Source organism: Corylus avellana, chromosome 10 (assembly GCF_965113065.1).
Source record: "Corylus avellana chromosome 10, dhCorAvel1.hap1.2, whole genome shotgun sequence".
Lineage (NCBI taxonomy): Eukaryota > Viridiplantae > Streptophyta > Magnoliopsida > Fagales > Betulaceae > Corylus > Corylus avellana.
Window position 1 is genome coordinate 1,606,929 of NC_142499.1, and position 25,392 is coordinate 1,632,320.

Below are 25,392 nucleotides of genomic sequence, written 5' to 3' on the forward strand. Positions count from 1 at the left end.
CCGGAGACCGACGAATTAAAAAAAAAAATCAAGAGACCGACGACACTTCTTCCCAGGAAAAAAAAAAAAAAATTAAGAAATTGACAGGTAAGTTTCCCGGTAAAGCCAATATATAGTAGAGACTTCATTGAACTCTGAGACTCACTCACTGTCTGAGTCTCTCACGCGCAGAGTCGTCCATTTGACCCAGTCGAGAATGGAGGTTCATCCTCAGACCATCTCAACCTTCGAGCTCCAGTCAAAGCCTACCCCATTTCCTTCTTACCCTCTCGACGAACTGGACATCTCCTCCTCCTCAGACCTCGTTTCCCACGACGCCTTCCGGAGCCCCGACACGCCCGAATCACCCTCCATGGGCACTCAGAAACCAGACGGGTCGGACTCTCAGAACGCCATCGTCGAACCTCCGCCGCCGAAAGACGGTGCTCATAAATGCGATGGCTACGGTGGATACGACGACGAGCCGCTGAAGACCGACATGAAATCCACGCTGCCGGTGGACCCCACCGGGAAGCCGTGTGAGGCGAAAGCGCCGGTGGGGGCGTGGTCGGATAGAGCGGCGGTGAAGGTGCAGAAGGTGTACCGGAGTTATCGAACCCGGCGCAGGTTAGCGGACTCCGCGGTTGTCGCCGAAGAGCTCTGGTGGGTGCATCATATCTATGTGCTATTTTTAAAAAAAAATTCTTTTTTGTCTTTCTATTTATTTATCGAAATTAATCGTGTAGGTGGCAAGCTATAGACTATGCTAGGCTGAACCACAGTACGATCTCTTTCTTCAATTTCTCAAAGCCCGAGAGTGTGGCTTCCAAGTGGAGTCGTGTTTGCTTGAATGCTTCTAAGGTGTTTGTATTTTTCTTTTCTTTGAAGTTTTCTTCTTGAATCTCAGAAAAGAACGAGTTCTAGTAGTTAGTACGTCGGTACTTGTCGTATGCTTGGTTGTAGTTTGGAAAATGACGATTTGGGTCTGATTGAAGTGAGGTAAAAAGTCGTATAAATTTGGAGTTTTTTTGGGCAGGTGGGCAAGGGTTTGTCCAAAGACGCCAAAGCACAACAATTGGCTTTTCAGCATTGGATTGAAGCTGTAATTATCTTCTTACTTTTAACTTGATGAAATGAGCAATTTTTACTGATAAATTTGGATTTTTTTGTTAAAGTTTTACTGATATTTATTTGTATTTGTTTTTGTTAATGCTATTGATTCTATTAGATTGATCCCCGGCATCGATATGGGCATAGCTTGCATGTATACTACGAAGAGTGGTGCAAAGCGGATGCTGGACAGCCATTTTTCTATTGGTAAGCAAAGATTTTGCTCCCAAAAAAAGGTTTCTTTCAGAAAAAAGTTATTGTTCTTAGTTCATGGTATTGGCTCTATTTAAATTTTCTCGAGAATATTTGTAATGTGATGATAATACTCTTGTTTCAATAAAATTGTTTGAGAAAAGAATGTTGGGTAAAACGAATAGAAGAGAAAGTGTATCAATGGGTAATTAATTTTTGCTTCTTTGACTTGTTAATACAGTTTCCATATTGCAAGAAGTGTGTGTTGTGCTAGGCATAAAGACAATTTGTTGTGCAGAGTTTTATTGTTATGACTTTCTGCAGGTTGGATGTAGGAGACGGGAAAGACCTTGATCTCCAACACTGCCCAAGACCAAAGCTGCGACAACAAAGCATCAAGTATCTTGGCCCTGTATGTATTTGAACGAATAATATTCAATTCAATTATCAACTGAAATTAAGTGTTGATTGCAATGCAATTTGTTACACAACAGATGAAATTTTCAAGGATCTATGAGTTTTTGCCAAGCTGACATTCCTTTTTTCTCCCCCTCCCTCCCCATATACTTGTTCTGTATTTAGCAAGAGAGGGAAAATTATGAATATGAAGTTGTCGAAGGGAAAATATTTCACAAACAAACCGGAGATCCCCTTGATACAATCAGAGGGTCAGAAGGGGTGAAGTGGATATTCGTAATGAGTACCTCCAAGAAACTCTATGCTGGTCGGGTAAGAGAAAAGAAGAAGCTGAAGATCAATTTGTTTTTGAAAAGTTCCTCATATTTCTGGTCTTCTGATATTATTCCTGAACAAGTAATATATTGTTAACTCCTTGCAGAAAAAGAAAGGAGTGTTCCATCATTCGAGCTTCTTGGCTGGAGGAGCCACAGTAGCTGCTGGAAGGCTAGTGGCAGAGCAGGGAATTCTTAAGGTACAGTTCATAGGGATTTATACATGGAAAAGTTTAAGGCACTGGCATGAGGACTGGTTTTCACAACAAAAACTCTGAACAGATTTAAATTAGTAATGTTGTCTATGGGATACCCATGGTTGACCATTTTTAGAGTTTATTCATGGATCTATCTTCATTGATAGTGTCAATTTTTGTATCTTTTGAACCATTGCCATGACATTAAGAATTTTTTTTACCAAAGTACTCTTATTTGTTTTTTATTCCTGATGGGGGTAACTTATTCATGAATACTGCATTGTAGGTGTCCATTCCTTCCTTTCCCACACTTTCTCTGTTTGGTTATTAAGTACTTTTCTACACACACACACATACAAGAGCATGTTGGCGATGCCAAATCAAATTATTTATAATGTTCTTATATTGCATCTTCTCATTGTTTGCTCTGATTTTCAGTCCATCTCTCCATATAGTGGACATTATCGGCCAACAGATGACAGGCTTGACAGCATTTTATCCCTACTCAAGGAAAACGGAGTGAACCTTAATGAAGTTAAGGTAATTTTTCTGTCTGACCACATTGTGCCTATATCGTGCATTACAAAAAGCTTGATGGCTACTTGGCAAAGCAGAGTTTGGATAGTGGAAAATAATTCAGGCTACCCCTAGAAAGTTGATTGGTTCAAACTCCCTAGTGGAGAACACGTGAGCTTTTCAACTATCTAGGAGTTGTTTATTTTGTCAAACACTCTGGTCGGATGTGTCCTTGAACCTCATGTTACATACTGTCAGATGGGTTTTATATTTTCAAGTTAAAATGCCATCTCCTGCAATTGCCTGACAAAATGTTTTGCATCCTTGTTTTCAGATATACAAAGCGAATGAAGATTCTGATAGCTATGATGATAACAAACTGAATGGAGGTGGGGCTTCAGTTGAAGTTTTGACAAACTCAGAAACTCAGAAACTTGAAAGTCCAGATAAAGAGGAGAAAACACCATCCTCAGAATCAACTGAAGTCCCTCAAACTGAAGCCAAAAACAATTACCAAAGGACTTTATCAGGTGGTCTCCAGAGCCCGAGAGCTGAGGTGCCTAAGAGTGCAATATTGCTACGAATCAATTCCAAGAAGGCATTAAAATCTTACCAATTAGGGAATCAGCTGTCACTCAAGTGGTCAACTGGAGCTGGACCAAGAATTGGTTGTGTTGCTGACTACCCTGTGGAGGTGAGAGTACAGGCCTTGGAGATGACTAACCTGTCTCCAAGATTTCCACCCACACCATCATCCTTCAGAAGAATGGCTGGTCTTGCATCACCAACCGCATCACCCACAACTCACCCTGGATCGGATATCAACAAGGGTGATGGGACTCATCATGACTGAATTCACATATCACCAAGTTTATGCTTTCTCCTAATAGAAATGCTTTACTGAATGTACATATTTGCTATGTTCTTTATGTCACCTCAAACACCTTTTAGAATGGTCAGACCATTATCTTGTTTCCATAATTGGCTCCTTCTCTGTTTTGCCCACTACATTGAAAAGTCAAATTGGCTCAGGTCAACAATTTGAGGCAAATATTTTCCACAATAGAAGCTGTATGTGTTCTGTTGTCTTCAACTGCTACTACCTTATTCTAGAGTCTGTTGCCCCTGGAATAATTGTGCCCTTCTCAAGCAATTGAGAGAAGGTTTTGATAGGGGGGTGGGGTGTGGGGGGCCCTTTCTCTTGCAAGTGTCGGTCAGGTTGTAATTTGGGCAAGTGACTGCAGTCAATTCTCTTTTTTTTTTTTTTTTTTTTTTTTTTTAAAGTATAGAGTAAAGGAGTTGCTAACTACCATTTTATCTTTTAAGAGGTGATCAACAACTCCTACGAGCCCTCAATAGGTAGTGTGACCCACTTTTGGCATGACTGACTACTCTAATCACACATTTGGGTAGCGTACACCCACTTGAGGTCAAAATGTGGTTTGGCTACCCATTTAACTTCTATTGATTTTTTTTATTTTTATTTTTTAGTATCTTATTGCTAACATGGCTCAAGCGCAAAGGACCTTAAATCATTCTCGGAGCTACAATATCCAAGGGATTCCCATATTGACTTCGTACATTGTGTATAGATATCAAACAAATTGAGCAAAAATGATGATAATGATTTTGTTTAATATTCTTTGAAATAAAATTCACTTAAGGTATAAAGATCGAGTGGGATTAAATTGCTTGTTATATATCCTAATAGCCCAATAGGATGTCTGAAGGACTTGGCAGAGCGACATGTTCTTGAAACTGAAAATCATTCCAACCCAAAAACCAATCCAATCCATTAATCAATCCTAACTTAACCCATTATATTTAAGTTTGGCTAGGATTCCTTTGTTTTTTTCCTAATCAATACAACTCATGATTTATGTGTATGGTCGTGTATGGTTTGGGTTGAAATAATTTGTAATTGGTGGATCCTTGGCCCAGGCTCAATCATCTAAGAGCCCTTTGGGTAGGGCCAATTCGACTTGCTTCCACCACACAAGTCCTTCTCCTTCTCTCCCCCTCCTTTGCCACCTCAGAAACAATTTCTTTAATTTCTTGGATGAGGAACTGGGAAGTGAGGGCGGGTGAGGGAAGAGCGTGGGATATTCGGTTGCAAAAGGATGTGCCAGTAGGAAAATGATACGTGGTAAGCAGTTAGAAGATATTATGCTATAAAGAAAGAGCTACAGGAAAGAAAGTGTATTATTTGTTTATGACATGATTATCAAGTTTTTTTTTTTTTATAGCGTCTTATTTGAGAAGATGAAAGAAATGAAGGAGAGAGGCTTGGCCGAATCCCATATAATGTACAGTACCCCCCGGCCAGTGTAAAATGAGAGAAGAATTGGCTGGAATATATATATAGATTCATTGTATTAAGTGGTATAAATAGGATTACAAGATTATCTACAATTAACGTAGATAATAATTTACAAACTCAAACTAGGAGAGATCAACTCTGGCGTGATAGTCGTAGTAGTTTGGAATATTGGTCTTCAATCCTATCACGCGTACAAGGATGAGATATTGTATTAGATAAGTGTGAGGAGTTTTTTTTCTTTCTTTCTAATCTGATAAGTGTGAGGAGTTTGAAACAAAGTTGATCTCCTAGTTTGAATGATCTTCACAATCATTCAAACTAGGAGATAAGGCATCTGGATCACTTACTCTAACACCCAGTCCCGGCCACCTCCCCCACCCAAGAGTAGAAAGTCTCTCCCATGAAAAGTTGCTTTTCGTATGACTTATTTAATTAGGATTAATAATAGGTAAATAACTTAATTAACTAAAATTTATGTTAAATTGAATTCATTAAATTTTTATAGCCTATTGTCCTCTCTCTCTCTCTATATATATATATATGCTGGAAAAAGATCCTCTCCATTTCCTCTGTATGTATGTCATGTGTGATGAATTAAAACATTAAATTATGCCCATCATTAGGAATGAAACTATGTCATGAATTATTCCATTAATTATGAAATTAATTATCGCTTATAATCTAGGATCCCCTAAATCTTGACCGTCCATTATATCTTAAAGGTTTTGATCTAATTTTCACTAAGCTCATTAGGTCCAATGACAACGGTTGATCTAATTCTCATAAAACTTATACTAAAATGTAAGAGCATTACACTTAATTAACAGTTTAACACGTTACCCAATATAATATACATATCGCTGACATTACCAATTTTTTTTTAAAAAAAACATTAAAATCTTGTCTTTAAATATATATATATATATATATATATATATATATATATTTTGACATGTCCACACAAGGAAAGAGGGATGAGAGATTCGAATTAATGACCTTCGCTTCATGAGGCGTAGTACATAGCCGATTGAGTTACTCCTAGGAAAATATTGTCTTTAAATATACTAAAATGTTTTTTTTAAAAAAAAAAAAAAAAAAAAATTTCTTTAGGTATTTATTTGTTTCCTTTCTTTTTTAATGCTAATTTTCCTCTTTGTCGTCCCACATGTGTAATTGTGTTCTTTGGCGCGTAAAACTTCCAGATTATCTCGCAACTGTAACCTGGAAATTTCGACGCGAGTTCCCGGCAAACCCATATTTACTACTATTTAGTACTCCAACTCCGTGGAACTCCAAAACGCACAGGTTCATTGGCCCTCCATTTGACTGAGTCTTTAAATGGTGGTTGAGACGACTCAGACCATCTCAACCTTGGAGCTCCAGTCTAAGCCTCCTCCATTCTCTTCTTGCTCTCTCCACGAAATGGTCATGTCGTCCTTCTGGAACCCCGACACACCCGAACCACCTTCCACTGGAACTCCAAAACCCGACGGATCGGGCTCTAAAAACGGCGTCATCGAACCCCCGGCGGCGGTAAACGGTGCTCGAAAATGAGACGGCTACGGACCAATGAGCGTGACCGTAGAAGTAGAAGGATACGACGAGTCGCTGGAGACCGACGTGGACTTAAAGGTTCCGGTGGGTCCCACCGCGAAGTCGTGTGAGACCGCGTGTCTGGAGAAATCGGCGATCAACGTGCAGAAGGTGTACCGGAGTTATCGAACCCGGCGTAGGTTAGCGGACTCCGCGATTGACGCCGAAGAGCTCTGGTGCGTGCTGCGTGCTGCGTGCAAGACATCTGTGTGCTTGTTCTTTCTATTTACTTAATTTGGAAATGAAGAGATTAATTGTGTAGGTGGCAAGCTATACACTATGCGAGATTGACCCGCAGCACGATTTCTTTCTTCAATTTCTCGGAGCCCGAAAGTTTGGCTTCCAAGTGGAGTCGTGTCAGCTTTAATGCTTCCAAGGTATTTGTCTGTTTGTTTGTATGTCGGTCTTTCTCAATTTTTTCACTTAGATTTTTCCTGAAAGATTTTTTCTTTTTTTCTTTTTATTTTGGGCAGGTGGGCAAGGGTTTGACCGATGACGCCACAGCACAACAGCTGGCTGCTGAGCACTGGACTGAAGCTGTAATTGCCTGGTTACTCTTTTTTTTTCTTCCTATGATTGCATTAAACATAAAAGAACAATATACAAGGAGGGAAAAATACCCTAACAACCAACCCCAAGCAGTCTAAGCAATGCATTAAAAAAACTACATGTTATATTTTTAACAATGTTAACGTCACATTTCAAATCAGTCATTATATATATTTTTTCTTTAAATTTAACAAAGATTAATCTCAGGGATAGTTGAAATTGTCATGTTAGCCTCATTAGATGAATGTTAGATATAATTATATATAGTATATAGTTTCTCAAAAAACATTAAAAAAAAGGTACATTAGCAATTTCTTAGGCAGCTTGAAGATTGCGCTTCATGAAAGAACTCCTATTGTGGCAACAATAAAACTTTATAGCCTTAGTAAGAAGAGAATGCTAGACACACTCTCATTCCAAAGTTCAATGACGGATCACTAAAAAAAACCATTTTTTACTGACAGGAGTTTTCTGACGTGTTCTAGTGCCCGACACGTCAGAAAATTTTTCTGACGGGTCGTTTCTGACGCGTGTCGAGTGTCAGAAACGAAGGTGTCAGGAAAAAAAATTTCCTGACGTGTGACTAGGCAACACGTCAGAAAATTCTGACGTGTTACCCACTCACACGTCAGAAAATTTTTCTGACGTTGCATTTTTGCCACGTCAGAATTTTTCTGACGTGGTAGTTCTGACACACGTCAGAAAATTAAAAAATTAAATAAAAATTAATTAATTAATTTTTTTTCTGGAATTTTTAATTATTAATTAATTAAATTATTATTTTTTTTTTCTTTTGAATTCCTCTGCACGCACGGCAGCGTCCAGATCTGTGTTTCTCGAGAAACACAGATCGATCTGATCTGCACCAGCTCTCATTTTCTCCTCTTTTCTCCACGCACCAGCTAGACAAGATCTGCACCAGCTCCCTCACGCACCAGCACATTTTCTCCAGCTCTCATTTTTCTCTCTCTCTCTCTTCAAAAAATCAATTTGAAAAACCCAGAAAATCTTCAAAATCGATCTTCTCCTCTTCTTCTTCTTCTTCTCTTCTCCTTTTTTTTTTTCTTTTTTTTTTTTTCTTCTTCTTCTCTTCTCCTTTTCTTTTTCTTCGATCTGCTGCATGCTTCTCAATTTTTCCCCTTCACCTTTTGTTTCTCTTCATCCTCTAGAGGTGCCGTGCAGACTGCAGAGAAGCAGCTGGGAAAAAAAAATGTGCTGCAGGGAGATTGAGACAGGAGAGAGAATGTGCTGGGAAAAAAAAATGAAGAGATAAAAAATAATAAGTGGGAAAAAGTTGAGGGGGAAAATAAAAAGAGGGAAAGAAAGAAAAACAGGGGAATACAAGGCTGCAGAACAGAGAGAGGCGATCGAACAGAGAGAGAGAACACGTACTGCGCGCTTCCGGAAGTGCCAGCTGGGGGGAAAGAAAAAAAAAAAATTCGAACTCAAAAATCGCGCGCCAGCCTCTTAATTAAGAGGCATGGCACGCTGGCCTTCAGGATGGGACGCGCGGCGCGCGGTTCGGAGCGCACGCGTCCCTTTTCTGACGCCAGGAATGCCTTATATATATATATATATATATATATATATATATATATATTTATAATTATACCTACTATACCTATAATATCATATATAGGTATAATTATAGCTATATATATATATATCTGATAAATATATATATTAAAATATCTGATAATTTTAATATAATTTATAAGTAAATAATTTTAATATCTGATAATTTTATATAATTTTAATATAAATATCTGATATATATAATGATTTTAGATATTATGATTTTAGAATAAAACCAATTATAATTATCTGATTTTAGAAATATGAGTATGCTGACGTGGCGATATGCCACGTCAGAAAATTGCTGACGTGGCATAGCACCACGTCATAAAATTGCTGACGTGGCATATCACCACGTTAGAATTTTCTGACGTGGTAAGTTCTCACACGTCAGCAATTTTCTCAATTTTTATTTTTAAGAAAATTAATGAACCTCCCGATGTTGTGGTGTTTGCCACGTGAAAATTTTTCCTGACGTTTTATATATAACACGACAGAAAATTGCTGAGGTGGCAAAAAATTTACACTGTAGCACACGTCAGAAAACCCCCTTTTTTTTGTAGTGGATTGTAATTTTTACTGTCACGTTAAGGAGTGTATATTTGAGAGTGTAAGAATGAGAATGTGTGTAGCATTTATCTAATAAGAAATATTGCATTGATTGGCTAGACCAAATTTGCCTTTGATGCCCAGTGAAGGAGGTGTTATACTGTCAGATTTGGATTTGGATTTGATCATCTCCATATGCCAAAAGGGGCGTCAACAATGGAGAGACAGAGGAAGCCTTCCTCTTGTCGCTTATAAATTATAAAATGACAGATTTTATATGATAAATTGATTTTTTTTTTCGTTAGGTTTTACTGTATTTAATTTGTGTTAATGTTATTAATTCTGTTAGATTGATCCACGGCATCGATATGGACACAACTTGCATATGTACTATGAAGAGTGGTGCAAAGCGGATACTAGTCAGCTATTTTTCTTCTGGTAAGCAAATATGTTGCTCCAGAAAAAAGTTGATGGTATTGGCTATATTGGCACTCTGATAGTTTGGAATTTTTAAGTGACTTATTATTCAAACTGAGCATAATTCTTCTGTGGGAAATGCTCTGTCAAAATGTATGAATGGGTAGTTAGCTTTTGCTGCTTGGTGATTGATTGATACAGTTTTCATTTTGCATATATAAAGGCAATTCGCTCTGCATAGTTTTGTAATTACCACTTTCTGCAGGTTGAATGTAGGAGATGGAAAAGACCTTGATCTCAAACAATGCCCAAGATTAAAGCTGCAACAACAATGCATCAAGTATCTTGGACCTGTATGTGTTGATTGCATAATAGATTTAATAGTTAAGGATCTATGAGTTTTCACCACCCTGACAGTCTATTTTTCTCCCCCTCCCTCCTCCCCTTTATACTTTTCCTGGAATTAGCAAGAGAGGAAGCATTATGAATACGAAATTGTCCAAGGGGAAATAATTCATAAACAAAGCAGAGATCCCCTTGATACTATCAGAGGGTCAGAAGGGACCATGTGGATATTTGTTTGGAGCACCTCCAAGAAAATCTATGCTGGTCTGGTAAGAGGATCAAAAAGCTGAAGATTAATTGCTTTCTGACAAGTTCCTCATATTTCCAGTCTTTTGATATGACTAATATATTGTTAACTCCTTTCAGAAAAAGAAAGGAGTGTTCCATCATTCTAGCTTCTTGGCTGGAGGAGCTACATTAGCTGCTGGAAGGCTTGTGGTAGAGCATGGAATTCTTAAGGTACAGTTCATAGGGATTTATACATGGGGACTGGTTTTCACAACAAAAACTCTGAACAAATTTAAATTAGTATTTTGTATCTTTTGAACCACTGCAAATGATGTTCAGAAATTCTTGACCAAGTACTCTTATTTGTTCTTTATTCCTGAAGGGCTAAGTACCCTCCTACACACACACACACACACACACAGAGTCACACACGCACACAGGAGCAACATCTTGATCTTGGCAATGTCAAATCATATTATGGCATATATTGCATCTGCTCAGTTTTTGGTCTAATTTTGCAGTCCATCTCTCGGCGAAGTGGACATTATAAGCCAACGGATAACAGGCTTGACAGCTTTTTATCCTTTCTCAAGGAAAATGGGGTGAACATTGATGAAGTTGAGGTAATTGTTTTGTCTGACCATATTATGTCTAAATTTTGTCCTCATAAAATGCTTGATGGTTACTTGGTAAAGGGAATCTGGATAGTGAAAAAGAAAAAAACAATCCATAATCCCTAAATCTCTCAGGCCAGGAGTTGTTTTTTGTCAAACACTATGGTCAGATGTATCCTTGAACTTTCAGGTTACTTGGGCTGTCAATGGATTTGTATCCTTTCAATATGTTTTGCATCTTCGTTTTCAGATAAAGCTGGACGAAGATTCTGATGACAACAACCCGAATGGAGGTGGCGCTTCAGTTGAAGTTTTTGCAAATTCAGAAACTAACGAACTTGAAATTCCAGATAAAAAGAGAAAAACCCCATCCTCAGAATCAACTGAAACCAAAAACAAATACCAAAGGACTTTATCAGATGGCCTTCATAGCCCGATAGCTGAGGTGCCCAAGAGTGCAATATTGCAACGAATCAATTCCAAGAAGGCAGTAAAATCTTATCAATTAGGGCGTCAACTGTCACTCAAGTGGTCAACTGGAGCTGGACCAAGAATTGCTTGTGTTGCTGACTACCCTGTAGAGGTGAGAGTACGGGCATTGGAGGTAGTCAACCCATCTCCAAGAGTTTCGCCCACGTCATCATCCTACACACCAATGGCTGCTGGTATTGCATCGCCAATCACATCACCAACTCACCCTGTCCCGGATATCTGTAATGGCGATGGGACCATTAATGGTGACTGAATTCATTTATCACCACGTTTATGCTTCCTTCCTAGGATCTATAAGGATGATTTACTAATTAAATGTACATACGTCACCGCAATTCTCAAACCCCTTTTGGAATGGACACACCATTATCTGCTTTCCATCCAATCTTGTTTCCATAATCGGCCAATTCTCTCTTTTGCCCATTATATCCAAAAGTCAAATTGGCATAGCTCAACAATTTGTGGCAATTATTTCTACTTACGTGTCCTGTCATAGGGCGAAACTAGACATTTGTGTTTGGAATGGCAAAATTCTAAAAAAAAAACAATTTAAAGGGTGAAAAATTAAATTTTATAGGAATTTTGAATTTATAATTATTTTTTATTTTTTATTTTTTTTGGAGACCACCCCCAAGGCCAATGTGGTTCCGCCCCTATTGTCATATTGACCATATTATGGAGTTTGATGGAATCTGGATTCCCCCGCCATTTTCTTCCTAAAGTGGCCCAGAGTGGAGGGGTATGGGCAATACCAATTAACAAGGGTTGTGCGAGGAGTTTCCTACCTGCGTACGGCTCTCTTGCCCAAGGAGGTTCTCTGCTCGACTAGGCCTTGTTCTCGAGCAAGAGAGCTCCCTCTCACATACTTCTACCCAAAAAAAAAGACACGGTTATTAATAGTGTTAAAGCAAATTTCGGACGGTCGAGCCAACAACGAAGCTCCTCTTGCAAAATAAGGAAAATGTCTTAAAAAAGCCCGCCAATCCTGGAGGACCAGAGGCACTGACTTTGGCCAGTACTGGGGCTTGGTCCTTGCCGGTTCTTGGCCCCCTGGTACGTACATCTTTAAAACTTCTTGAGGGTTTTTTAGTATTTGGGCCCCTGGTATGTAATATGGTCCTCCAAACAGGATTCTCAAGTAATGTACCTTTTCTAGGAGCCATATATTTCCAAGGGTTTCCCTCTAGCGCTTCTCCACACGTGAATCATATTGCTTGGTCCATTTTATTTCGCATCTTTGACTTCTTAGATCGTGTATTCGAGCGTATCGAGTAAATACGCATAAAATGATGATGATGATGATTTTGCTTAATATTCTTTAATATCAAGGTAAAGAATTTTGTGGGATATATGTTTCTTTTATCGTTTGAAAAAATATAAAATATGAGCATAAGAGTATTTTGAAAAAAATAGAGAAGGTGAAAGACTAGAGTGCAATGAGATATATCTATATCGTTCACAATACATGCATTTCATTGCACTGTTTATGTTCATTGTGATATAATACGGAAAGAAAGAAAGAAAATTATCCCATAAAGAAGGGGTGAGAAATCCAACTCAAAAATTGACTGATCCATTTTCTTGTTTGGTCAATCATAACATGTTTCGTAAAATCCTATATACCATATTTTTTTTTTATCTTATTATACTAATGTGACAAGGTGAAATAGCCCTTCAATTTGGCCTTATTAAGAAAAAAGAAAAAACCATAAAGGATACTATAAAAGTAAAATAATGATGTGGTTCATACGTCCCCAAAGGGTAGTTGATTTAGCTCAATCGGCTATAGACTACGCTTAATGAAGCAAATGTCACTAGTTCGAATTTTTCATTCCCTTCTCTTAATTGTGTGGACATGTCAAAAAAAAAAAAAAAAAAGTAAAGTGGTTCATATATATATATATATATATATATATATATATATATATATATATATATCATTTATTTTACTCTAGTATTTAAGACTGATGCTTGAGAGCCACGAGTTCCACTACGAAAGTGTCTTGGTCACTTCCGCAAGGGCTAGGATGTGCTTCTTTGTACGACCAGAACACGAAGGCGACTTTGAAGGAGGAAGTCTATATATGCCTTTTCAAAAGTCTCCTTTTAATCCATTTTTTTTTCGGAATTGCATTCATTCGATCTCCATTTAAATTGGATAAGCTTTTAAATATAAACGTGCCACTCCAAATAAGTTTAGTCTTAGACAACATGAGTTGACCACATTATATAACATTATATTAATAATAGGATTAAGTTTTTCTTTAAACTAGCCTGGATTTGAGAAATTTCCTTTCACCTCTTTGTCCATATTAATATATTATAAAACTGATTATAACCATCTTTCTTCTCCGTTCCAGCTGAAAATTGTTTTGGAAACATGTATTAAGTTGTTTTCATATTTTCGTTTTTGTTTTTTATTTTTTTATTTTTCGAATGTTTTCGTTTACAAAACTGTTTGCCAAACATGCATGAACGTTATAAAAACACATTTTTCAGTTGTGGAAACAAAAACTGTTTCCAAACAGGCTTATAATTTTAAGGCGTGGTTATTTAAAATGTAAGAAAAAAGGTGTTTGAAAAACGGAACGTGGATGCTTTAACATTCCTTGTGTATCATCATCATCAACCCACTTGTGCTCTTGCAGCAAAACTTCCACAAATAGGTAGAAAGTGGAGCACGTGAAAAATTATGAAAGGAAATGAGAAAGTAATAATAATAATAAATAAATAAAATAAATAAAAATATGCCTATAAGTTTGATAGGTACGTAGACTTGCCACAAGCAAAATCCCCAGACCGAAACTCCAAAAAAGCATGCACCAAGTTGAAGAACTCCCTCATCTCAGCGCTCTCTCAACGACAAAAATGGACCATAATCAGGCTGCTGTGAAGTTGCAGAACATGTACAGGAGTTTTCGCCAGCGGCGCATGTTAGCGGACACCATTATAATGGAGCTCTGGTAATATTGTATTTCTTGAAATCTTTTTTATCTATAAGTTTCTCTTTCTTTTTTGTTTATTTGTTTCTGTGGATGCATGCTAATTATTAACTGGAAAAAATAAAAAAATGGTGAATTTGAAGGGGGCACGCGATAGACTTTGCTCGACTGAATATCAGCACGACTTTCTTCTTCCAGTGCGTGAATGAGAAATGTTCCAATACTCGGTGGACTCGTATTGGCTTTAATGCTTCTCTGGTTTGTCAACTCTCTTGGAACTTCTATTAATTATTTATTTGTTAATTATTTTCCTTTTGCCATGAAAAAGAACAAGATGTATATATATAGCTTCGTTTGTTTTCACTGCTTAAAACAAAAAAACATGAGGAACCTAATTGAAGTTTTTGTCTTCGTGGAAAATTGAACTCTTTGGGCAGGTGGGCAGAGGCTTGTCTGAAAATGAAGAAGCACAAATATTGGCTTTTGAGCATTGGATTGAAGCTGTACTAGTTTCTTCTCTAAACCTTGCCCACTTCAATTCATTTGGTTAATTCGAATTTATGCTAATTTTGGATCTAATTTCTACTAATTTGTTGCACGGATTGCTGGATTTGTTGTCTGAATTACTAGCAATCTGAGCAACAAATATAAAAAAAGTCTCTTATAGAGCCCATCTAGCCGAATATCATGTGAACTCAAGCAAACTCTATCTCTCACATTTCTTAGGGTTCGTTTGGGATTGCGTTTTTTAAAAAATAATCTGTGTTTTTAAATCAAATCGCAATTTTGGAGTGTTTGGGATTGTGATTTTAAAAACACAAAATTTAAAATCGTGAAAAATTAGTGATTTATATAAGCTGACTAGGGGGTGCTTATTTGAAAAAATGCGAATTTAAACCAAAATCATGATTTCGCTTAAAACAATATTTTGTGCAATATTTACCTATTTGGCCATGAAACCACAATTATATGCCAATGTTATATATCCAAACACTCAATTGATAAAAAAAGTATTTCTTAACATGTTTTATCAAACGCCTATACGATTTTAAAAAGTAACAATTTCAAAAACTCAATTTTTAAAATCGCACTCCCAAATAGGCCTTTATTTGAATTACTAATAATCTGAACAACAAAATTGCGAAAATATCTATTTGGTGATTTTGACGTGTCATCAAATATACTAATCATTGCGTTTTGAACCATAGATTGATCCACGGCATCGTTATGGGCATCACTTACGAATGTACTACAACCAGTGGTGTAGTTCTAATGCTGGCCAGCCCTTTTTTTATTGGTAAGAAAATTCTACTGAAGGGAAAGATGGAAGTCCCTAATTCCTTACTTAAATGGTTTGAGCTGTAATTATGTCTATCTAATGGGGGATTGAACACTAGTGGTTCATCATCACTTTTAATAGTTGCACAAATTCGGTTGGTGTAATTGGTTCTGCTTCATTAGTTTTAGGTCAAAGTGGCAATTGATCAAATCACAAAAGATTAATTAATTACCATGCTTGACTACACTTAATGCCATAGATCAAATCAATCAACAATGTTGGGCGCAAGCATTTTATTAGGACTCTTATTTCTTGTAATTAGAAATCCCTCATTTTATTATAGTTTTTTTTCTTTTTTCTGTGGGCAGAGAATAATAAAGAATCCGAATATACATTTTAATAATTAATGCACCCATGCCATATATGACAAATAATATCAAAGTAAGAAATTAACTTTCTTAGAAATGTTTAATAGACAAAAGAGACGAATCTGGATTGGAGGCAATTTGTTGCTCAAATTGACCTGTCCACGAGAGAGGGTCTCGATGGAGCTCACTTGTTCAAATAGGTGGGTTTTATTGGGGCCCTCTCTCAATCGACTACCCAAATTACGGTCATTTCAAATAGATTAACGATTGCCATTTAATAGAAAAGAACAAAAAAAAGGGAAGAAATGATCTCTAGAAAATATTTGGGGTAATTAATTAATTGTTGCTAGTTGTTGTTTAATTACAGCCTGCGGAACAGTAAGGATTGGGTCAGTTATTGTTTAATTTTCCTCTGCAGGTTGGATCTAGGAGCTGGGAAAGAGATAGATCTCACAGAATGCCCAAGATCTATTCTTCAAGAACGACGCGTTAAGTATCTTGGGCCTGTATGTGATTTCATAAATCAGATTTAATTAATACGTTAATTAATCATTAAACTGAGTATTGAGTTTCTACATATATATGCATTAATTATTATGTTCATGATGTAAGTGTTGATTGCTTAATTTTTGTGAAATTAGCTGGAGAGGAACCAATATGAATACATCGTTTCAAAGGGGAAATTTATTCACAAACGAAGTGGACATGACCTCCATACAATCCAAGGATCACAGGCAGCCAAGTGGATATTCGTATTCAGCACCTCCGGGAGACTCTATGTCGGAAAGGTTTTTTCTTTATTTTTTTTCTCCTCCAATTAAGTTCATCATATTTCTATGTTCATCCTAGATTTCTAACAAAGTAGACTTTTAAAAGTGTAAAATCGCAATTTAGTTTTTAAAATTATAATGTTGTTTGCAGAAAGAGAAAGGGAGGTTCCATCATTCGAGCTTCTTAGCCGGAGGAGCCACCATAGCTGCCGGAAGCCTAGTGGCAGAGCATGGAATTCTCAAGGTACGGTTCATGGAGACTCATACATGGGAAACTTGTTCGGAAATTAAGGATATGGAAAAATAAAAATAAAAATTAATATTCTAATTAATTCTATTGTGCTTTTCTCATGTGGTTTGCTTTGATGTTTCAGTCCATCACTCGATGTAGTGGACACTACCGGCCAAGAGACGACAGCCTAAAGCGCTTTTTATCCGTTCTCGGAGAATACGGAGTGAACCTTAACGGTGTTCAGGTAACTAACTGTTCCTACTCCCCACATTATCTTGTACTTGTGTGTCGGAAAATTGAATAATCCATAGGGTTGGTGAGAAGCGACAATTTTCTTAGGATTATACCATAATCTAATTTATTTTATTAAAAGAGTTAGATTTTTTAATTCTAATATGTTAATTTCGTGTTATATTTGTGTTGAGTTTATGAGTGATGTTAAAAATTGTCAATCATAACCTATTCATTTAATTACATGGATCAGACCCTTCAATCATAATCCACCAATTTTGTGTTGGGTTTTATGTCGAGTCTGCAAATTGTTTCAAAAAGTGTTAGCCCAATATGAAATTAGGCTTTATAAATGACTATAAAAAAGCTTCCATTGCCAATCACATGAATTTAATCTTTTCTGTTCACATATAACTTGTTTGCGGTCTGGTTCTTCACCTGTAATTGTTTGACGGTATGGTTTCATCACTCGTTTTCAGATAGAACCAGCACAAGGTTGCAGCTGTATTAATGCCTGATCGAGCAATGGCCTGCACTGTCTGAGGAGTATGGTGGTGGCGATCGATAAAGGTTGAGATGTGAGGGAATGATTCTCAGAGTTTTGTGTTAACTGTTATGGTACATTTGACTAATGACATTTACTAGTTAATAAATTATTTTTCGATCCAAACCACTTAATAGATTCTCTTGTGTTTAATCTCCCCGCAATCATCTTGCCTTTCCTATTTTGTTCCACGTCGTGCTTTGGCTGTGTATGGTACAGTACTTATAAGTGTTGAATTTCAGAAAAATAATAATGAATATATTTAAATGGACTAAAACTCATTAATTTAAGCATGTGCTCGAGTCACGTAGCTTGGGCACGTGGGGTTCAAGTGTCTTTTCTCATATATATATATATATATATATATATATATCAAATATCACAATTTTATTGGTTATAACGTTTCATGTTATCATAATCTGTTAAGTCAGTAAACGATCGTAGGGACTAAATTATTTTTTTAGCATATTTTAAGATCTTTGAGTTTATTTTGATATTTTAAGGACTGAATTTATATTTTTCCCTTAAAATAAAGATTTCTTATAAGTGGGGTGTCCGAATTATGGGAAACCAAATTGTAATTTGCTTTGGGAGGGGGAATAAAACAAGTTTGACTGTTGCGAAATGTCAAATACTGAACAGGTGGCCGGACACGTCTACAAATGCAATGAAGGGTGACAGACGTATGATGAGTAACAGAAGGGTGTTTTGTAATGATTTTGTATTTTCTGTAATGGCGATTTTCTGCACTACTTAGCTACTACAAAGTACAAACGCATAGGTTTACAGATCATCTGGCCGGCCAGGGCCGGCGGAATACATTTTGAGAATATTTAACACCATAAGTAGTGAGGTATATTTTTTATATTTAAATATTAATTAAATAATATTTATATTTTAATATAGTAAAGATGTAATCTTAAACTTTTTTTACGCTCGGGCTCTAATATCATATTAAATATATTAAAATAAAAAATAAAAAAAAGAAGAAGAAAAAGAGAATGGAAGCATGTAAATACTACATTGTATTAAAAAGTATGATGCGTTAAAAACAATGTTACAAATAATCTCTATAAATAGAGAACATAAGAGTGGTGAATAAGAAACCCTAAAAGAATAATAATAATATTATTATTCTAATAGTATAATATAATATTTTTATTTAAAAATCACTATTCTCACTTTTTGGAACGCAAAATTACTAATTAAGTTTTTATATTTAAAATGTTCTACATTCTTCTTTCCATTCAATTTAATTAGATTGATGTTGGACCTTGGAATACATATTGGAGACAAAGATTTTTCACATTCGTGTTCTACTGACATTGCCACCCTCGAGAAAGTTATGCATATTAGACTTTCATCATGAATGTGAAAATGAGAAAGTAAGTAAGTGAACATTACATAAGAAGAAATGGAATGACTACTGCATTTTTAAAGCTGGGAATAGTGAAAGTAAACAAATAAATAATATTTTAATTGAAAAAATAAAAATTTAACAAATAAAATGCTAAGCTAAATGCAAATTGTTATAAAAAAATCGTAGTTAAAGTAGAAAAATGTATTATTTAACTAAATTTTAGTTAAATATTTGTTGAACCGAATGGAAATAAGTACGATTATGTCTCAAAATGCATCGGTGGAGTCGGCCCTAATGTCCTATATTCTATTCTTCTATACACAAAAATCTAAGGCCACGTTGTAGCTCAAATGACTTGCAGGGTACTTTAAAGTAGCATATATATATATATATGCTGCTTCCACTCTCAGGCCCAGTAATTAACAAATATTCTCTCCTTTTCTCCCACGTCCAATGGAAGGAATTTCAGAACCTCTGATTGTTGGGAGAGTCATAGGAGATGTTCTTGATTCTTTCACGCCAACCATAAAAATGTGTGTCATTTACAACAACAAGCAAGTCTGCAAGGGGGTTGAGCTCCTTCCTTCCTCAGTGACCACCAAACCAAGGGTTGAGATTCAAGGAGCTGATATGAGATCTTTTTTCACACTGGTATTTTTTTTTTTATAATCCACACTGGTATTTATATAGTACTCCTGGAACTCCCCTTTTCCTTTTCATTTCTCTTTTAATCTTTTATATATATACGTTGCTTTATATATATATATTATTATTAAACTAGTCTTGTTGATATTATTTGTATTATTGCAGGTCATGACGGACCCAGATGTTCCTGGCCCTAGTGATCCTTATTTAAGGGAGCACCTGCACTGGTACCATAATCCGTGTCAAACAAAAAACTAAATAAAACAAAAAAAAAAAAAAAGATTTTATGCGCATGATCATGATCTCCACCATGCAGTTGCTAGCAAGATATGCATCATTTCAATTAGAGACAACCGCAGATTAACTTTGTTGCACTATAACATATTTGTTTATGCTGCTATATTAAAGTTTTGCGTAGCTATAATTGGAATATAATCTAATGTGTTGTATAATTAACGAGTTTATATGATAAAAGAAAAAAAAAATGAGACTTTTTGCAATATAAGCTTAAAGTAAGAGAGAGAAGTAGCTAACAGTTTGAACAACATGTTACAGGATAGTCACAGACATCCCAGGCACAACAGATGCCACATTTGGTATGTTCATGTCTCTGTTCCATATACAGTAAAGAAAAAGAGAGTTGCAGAGATAGGGTACTGATGTATAAGTTTCATCTTTCGGTGGGTTTTGAATATGCATGGCAGGAAGGGAGGTTGTGAGCTATGAGATTCCAAAGCCAAATATAGGGATCCACAGGTTTGTGTTTGTTCTGTTCAAGCAGAAACGAAGGGAGTCAGTGAACCCACCTTCTCCCAGGGATCACTTCAGCACCCGAAGTTTCGCAGCCGAAAACGATCTCGGCCTCCCAGTTGCTGCTGTTTATTTCAATGCACAGAGAGAAACAGCCCCAAGAAGACGCTAATTATTAACTGAAGCCCCCCCAAAAAAACTCCATGCTAGTGCAGTAGCCTATTAGAATAAAAAGTGGAGTTCTCATCAGCTAAGGCTTTGTTCATCATGCGTTAGATCTCTTTTTCTAAATTATGTAACTCAAATAACTTGTACAAAAGGATCATCACTGATCGCCTGCTTGTGTTGACGCTGTCATTGTTTGCTTTCCATTAAAAGCTAGCTGATGAATTTGTGGCACTATTGCTGTCTTATAAATTAGCTTCATTGGTATTGCCGCACAACATACTAATTAAGTACTTTTCAAGCAGAAACGCAGGCAGCAGGTGTTTGAGTACTTACGGTTTTAACAAGTGCGATTTTAATATTTTTGAAATCGTAAAGACGTTTGGTAAAATATGTTAAAAAATATTTTTTTATAAATATTTGTTATGTGAAATCGCAATTTTAGTTTAAATTCGCGTTTTTACAAATAAGCACCCATTAGTATGCTTATAGAAATCGCAGATTATTTTCCTATTTTATATTAAGTATTACATTTTGCGACATCTTTTAAAAACATAAATTATTCTTGTAAAATCGCAATCCTAAACACACTCTTAATTAGATAGGTCAATCCTAACCCGATCCATTTAATTAAATAAGTCGTACTTCTCAATCCTTACCTACTAATTTCTTGTTGAGTTTTCAAATGCTAAGCTCTTTCTTATCCCTGGTTAATTTTGTGCGTGGTCCTTTGATCGTCTAGTTGTGTGACTTGTGTCAAATTTTAAAAACGAATTTAGGAAGGTGAAGCAACCAAATATTGTTCATGCAAGCGGCCTTTTCGAAGCTTTTGACTCATGCCAGTTTAGGGTTTTGGCTTCATTAGTAGACTACTGTACGTTACATGGTTCAAGCTTGAGGAAAAGTAAGGCCAGGGGCATCCGAATCACAGAGGCAATCATTTCGCATCTTCCTGTTTTTCGGAATCAAATGTCGGATACGGCTTTAATATTAAAGCTGTTAGGGTGATGTTTTTGAAACGTGATAGTTTACCATATATGGGAATATAGTTTTCATGCATATATGCGAAACGTAAATTTTGCTGTAAATTTATCTAATGGTAGTACTGAGCTGGAAATGTCTTATTCCGAAAACCTAAAAGCCATCACTCGATCGGCACACTTAGCGTATTCTAGCTTAGACATAATTGTAATTTATGGTTATTAACGAAAGTAGTACTCAATGGTTAATCCCGTATTAATTACTTTGCTTTAAATTTTTGCATTTTGCTCTCCTATAAATTATAATCCTCACAAGGAGTTCCGGTTTTCTCATCTATTAAATCACCATCTTTTTTTCAAATAACATAAATTTCCTCCAAACCGGTTGAAAGAATTTCCTTTAATCTACTTAATTAAAATAGGGAACATGATTCTCTTTATTTCAAATGAACTGAATAATATCTTATAATTGAGAGGTATTTTTGTCTTTTCACTTTTTGAAGGGATAAAAATACCCCTCCACTATAATTAACTGGATATTATCATGTTAATTTGAAATTGAGAGAATCTTGTAGTGCCAAAAAAAAGTGTTTATAAACATTTAAACACACATTAAATTCTTAAGGTCATTAATAGCTGTTTACTAACGTAGACTAATGTTTTAAATGTTTATAGACACTTGACTTGACACTATTTTAAATGGGTTGGAGGATAATTCCTCCAAACTGGTTTGGAGAAAATTTCTGTCATTTTTTGAAATGTTAGATTTCTGTCCTTTTTCAAAAGGAAATTCATCAAGACTGATTTAATGTGCCTTTTAAATGTTTATAGACACTTGACACTTTTAAATGGGTTGAAGGATATTTCCTCCATATATACTGGTTTGGAGGAAATTTTCTTCCATAAAAAAAGATTGAATTTGATCAATTAATTAATATTTAATACTCTCCCTCACTCACATGTGTGTGTTAATAGAAAATGATGAATTTAATCATATAATTAAGAAAAATGAGTATATATAATAAATAAATGTGAAAAGTAATATTACTCAATGTAAAATTATGGGAGGAGGCAATATGGGATGACCAAACCACCCTCACATTCAAATGCTAGGGGCGGTAGAACCATTCCCTTTGGCTCTAATTGACTTGGGGGTTATTCGGCCGCCCCTCTTGCTAGCTTGGGGATGTTTGTATATTGATATTAAATGGGTGTTTTAAAGTGATTATTGAATATGTTAGAGTTTATTTGCTAATATGTAAAATGTTGACATGCCATCATGTGATTATAGGGTTTTACACCCCATCCTTGTTCAATTTAAAATCTTAAAACTCTAATTCAAGACCTGGCTAGCTCCAAACAAAACTAAGTACATATATGTTAGATATCTATATACATAGATATATTTATTGATTTGGATTTGGATTTGGTTGGAGAAAGGGGGGCCGGAAATTTGAACATATCCATGAGCATGTCACTTCCTTGACAATGACAAAAAGATGCCATGTATTCTAAGTTAGTCCATAAGCCTGTTTTACACGTGGATCCACGGCTGCTATACTCAATAGGGACAATTTATATCTAGTCTACATATATTGGTTCGATATTTCTTTTTTTAAGTTAGTCCATAAGCCTATTTTACACCTGGATTCTTTTGTTTTTTGTTTTTTTTATCGTTCTCAATTCTCATCATGAACTGATCAGTCAGAGCCACCGTAGTCAGCTTTATCTTGAGTCGATCTATATGTGACGCTATGTACGTATGATGGATATTTTGCATGGATTTTGTATCCTGTAATGGGGATTTTCTGCACTAGCTACCAACGCTACCAGTACATATAGGTACACTTCCCCACTTATGCCGTATACTTTACCCATTCATTAATCATTTAACCACTATACTCATCTAGCCGGCCCTGGCCGGCGGAATAATAATTATGTTTTAATATATATATTAAAGAGGTAAGTCTTATATTTTTTTTACACTTTCGCTTTCATATTATGTTAAATATATTAAAATAAATAAAAAAAGAAAAGACAAAGAAAAGAGAGCAGAAGTACGTAAAGACTATATTATATTAAGAATTGAAGTATAAATATTTAACATGATATTAGAGTAGAGCGAAAGCATAAAGAGAATTCCTATTTTCATGTCTAGAGAATTTTTAAGGCCCTAATACTGTTCTCCTAATCCTAGTTGAGTATTATTTTCTAAAAACACAAAAAAAAAAAAAAAAAAACTAACTCTCTCTTATTTCTTTCACCTGATTTTTAGATAATAATATTCACCTAGGACGAGGAGGACACTAGGAGAATACCAGGAGAGCACCTAACATTTCCCTTAATTAGATATTATTTATAAAATTTGTACCTTATTAGAGTTTCAAGACTTTTTTTAGAAATAATCTTTATTGTACAATTATTAATAGGAGACCTTAATTAGAGACTACTTATTAACTTTTAACCATTATTGTACAATTATTAATTGGATGGTTTGGACAACCGCCTAAATTGCCTGAGGATTGAGCCGACACCGATCATGTAGCAAGTTTTAGGTTCGACAAGTTTTACTATGCTAGGAAACCATCACTATCCCAAAATAAAGAATAAAATTTTCTACTAAATTAGGTTGGATGAAACTGGCATTTGTCTAAAATGATATGCATTTTAAAAAAAATACATGTAAGAATTACATATATACTCTAATAATAATGCATATATACCATATTTTTATTTCACAATATTGATGTGACAATTACAAACCAAAGTGAAACCTAACTTCTAGGCACACACATCAAGCTTGATGAAATTCCTTAGTAGTAGTGAGCCAAATTAGGCCGAGTATACCAAGTGCAAGTCTCTAAACACAAGCACAAACAGAGCCACTAGACCAACTTATTTTAAAAATATTAGAAATTACATTTCTATTTTATAATGTATGTTGATTTGACTGTTTTAATTAATTAATTTTTTTTATTTTTTAATAAGAACTTATACAAAAGTTGGTTTCAACTACTCTATCAACATTATGAAATAATTATGAATAAAAAATGTGATTTCTATTATGTTATGCAAATGCAAATGCTTGAAGTCTTTTATATATATATATATATATATACCTCATGTATGTTGATATAGTGGTTTTTAGGCCGGAAATGAATAAGTCTGTTAAACAATACTCTTTATAAACTTGACTTGAATTTGATTTGTTTAATAAATAGAGTGTTGGGACATGAATGACTAGCCAAAGCAAGCGGCCGGCAGTTGACCTATAACGGCTGGAGGATGGCCACCAGAGGTGGCAAAAGGCTGTCGGAAGTGGTGTTAGTTTGACAGTGATAAAGTACAGTAGGTGAAATTTGTGCTCTTGGAGCATATAAATCCAACAACACAATATTTTAGCTAACTTAACTAATAACACATTTTTCTATTTTACATACTATTTTTTCAATACAATAATTTGATTTCATCAAGTTCTCGTGGGTCCCTAAATTCTCTATCAAAGCCCAATCACTCCTGCTTTGTGCAGGGATTCTCCTGCATGCTGATTTACAACAAGCAGTGCAAATCACGCTTGGGGTCAGACCTTCTCCAACTCATGAATCACGCAACATGGCACATCGCCGAAACTCAAGTGGAAAGAGAAACGCACCAACGTGCACATTATTGGAGACTTCATTGATTACTGTTGCGGTGTGCGAGTAACGAGTGGATGATCA

At 35.7% G+C, this 25,392-nt stretch overlaps 3 protein-coding genes and 1 pseudogene across 3 annotated transcripts; all 4 read left to right on the forward strand.

Moving 5' to 3' along the window:
- The first annotated feature begins 104 nt into the window (after window positions 1–104).
- Window positions 105–3,818, forward strand: LOC132192292 (IQ domain-containing protein IQM3). The gene is made up of 9 exons (XM_059607578.2): window positions 105–642; window positions 726–840; window positions 1,016–1,081; window positions 1,208–1,296; window positions 1,606–1,693; window positions 1,864–2,010; window positions 2,120–2,212; window positions 2,648–2,749; window positions 3,060–3,818. Exons 1-9 carry the CDS (start codon window positions 197–199, stop codon window positions 3,576–3,578), a joined length of 1,665 nt encoding a protein of 554 aa, XP_059463561.2. The 5' UTR covers window positions 105–196; the 3' UTR covers window positions 3,579–3,818.
- Window positions 3,819–6,383: 2,565 nt separating this feature from the next.
- LOC132191679 (IQ domain-containing protein IQM3-like) lies at window positions 6,384–11,707 on the forward strand (annotated as a pseudogene).
- A 2,568-nt stretch (window positions 11,708–14,275) lies between these two features.
- LOC132191680 (IQ domain-containing protein IQM3-like) lies at window positions 14,276–17,747 on the forward strand. Its single transcript, XM_059606773.1, has 9 exons — window positions 14,276–14,370; window positions 14,493–14,607; window positions 14,787–14,852; window positions 15,558–15,646; window positions 16,415–16,502; window positions 16,638–16,784; window positions 16,918–17,010; window positions 17,141–17,242; window positions 17,709–17,747. The coding sequence occupies exons 1-9, from the start codon at window positions 14,276–14,278 to the stop codon at window positions 17,745–17,747; spliced, it is 834 nt and encodes a 277-aa protein (XP_059462756.1).
- A 1,833-nt stretch (window positions 17,748–19,580) lies between these two features.
- LOC132192226 (protein TERMINAL FLOWER 1-like) lies at window positions 19,581–20,872 on the forward strand. Its single transcript, XM_059607500.2, has 4 exons — window positions 19,581–19,784; window positions 19,944–20,005; window positions 20,334–20,374; window positions 20,483–20,872. The coding sequence occupies exons 1-4, from the start codon at window positions 19,587–19,589 to the stop codon at window positions 20,698–20,700; spliced, it is 519 nt and encodes a 172-aa protein (XP_059463483.1). The 5' UTR covers window positions 19,581–19,586; the 3' UTR covers window positions 20,701–20,872.
- Window positions 20,873–25,392: the final 4,520 nt, after the last annotated feature.

Coding starts and splice junctions, on each gene's coding strand:
- LOC132192292 (XM_059607578.2), top strand. CDS start 197: ATGGAGGTTCATCCTCAGACCATCTCAACCTTCGAGCTCCAGTCAAAG. Junction 1,297..1,605: donor GGACAGCCATTTTTCTATTG/GTAAGCAAAGAT, acceptor GACTTTCTGCAG/GTTGGATGTAGGAGACGGGA. Junction 1,694..1,863: donor GCATCAAGTATCTTGGCCCT/GTATGTATTTGA, acceptor TTCTGTATTTAG/CAAGAGAGGGAAAATTATGA.
- LOC132191680 (XM_059606773.1), top strand. CDS start 14,276: ATGGACCATAATCAGGCTGCTGTGAAGTTGCAGAACATGTACAGGAGT. Junction 16,503..16,637: donor GCGTTAAGTATCTTGGGCCT/GTATGTGATTTC, acceptor TTGTGAAATTAG/CTGGAGAGGAACCAATATGA. Junction 17,243..17,708: donor TGAACCTTAACGGTGTTCAG/GTAACTAACTGT, acceptor ACTCGTTTTCAG/ATAGAACCAGCACAAGGTTG.
- LOC132192226 (XM_059607500.2), top strand. CDS start 19,587: ATGGAAGGAATTTCAGAACCTCTGATTGTTGGGAGAGTCATAGGAGAT. Junction 19,785..19,943: donor TGAGATCTTTTTTCACACTG/GTATTTTTTTTT, acceptor GTATTATTGCAG/GTCATGACGGACCCAGATGT. Junction 20,375..20,482: donor CACAACAGATGCCACATTTG/GTATGTTCATGT, acceptor TATGCATGGCAG/GAAGGGAGGTTGTGAGCTAT.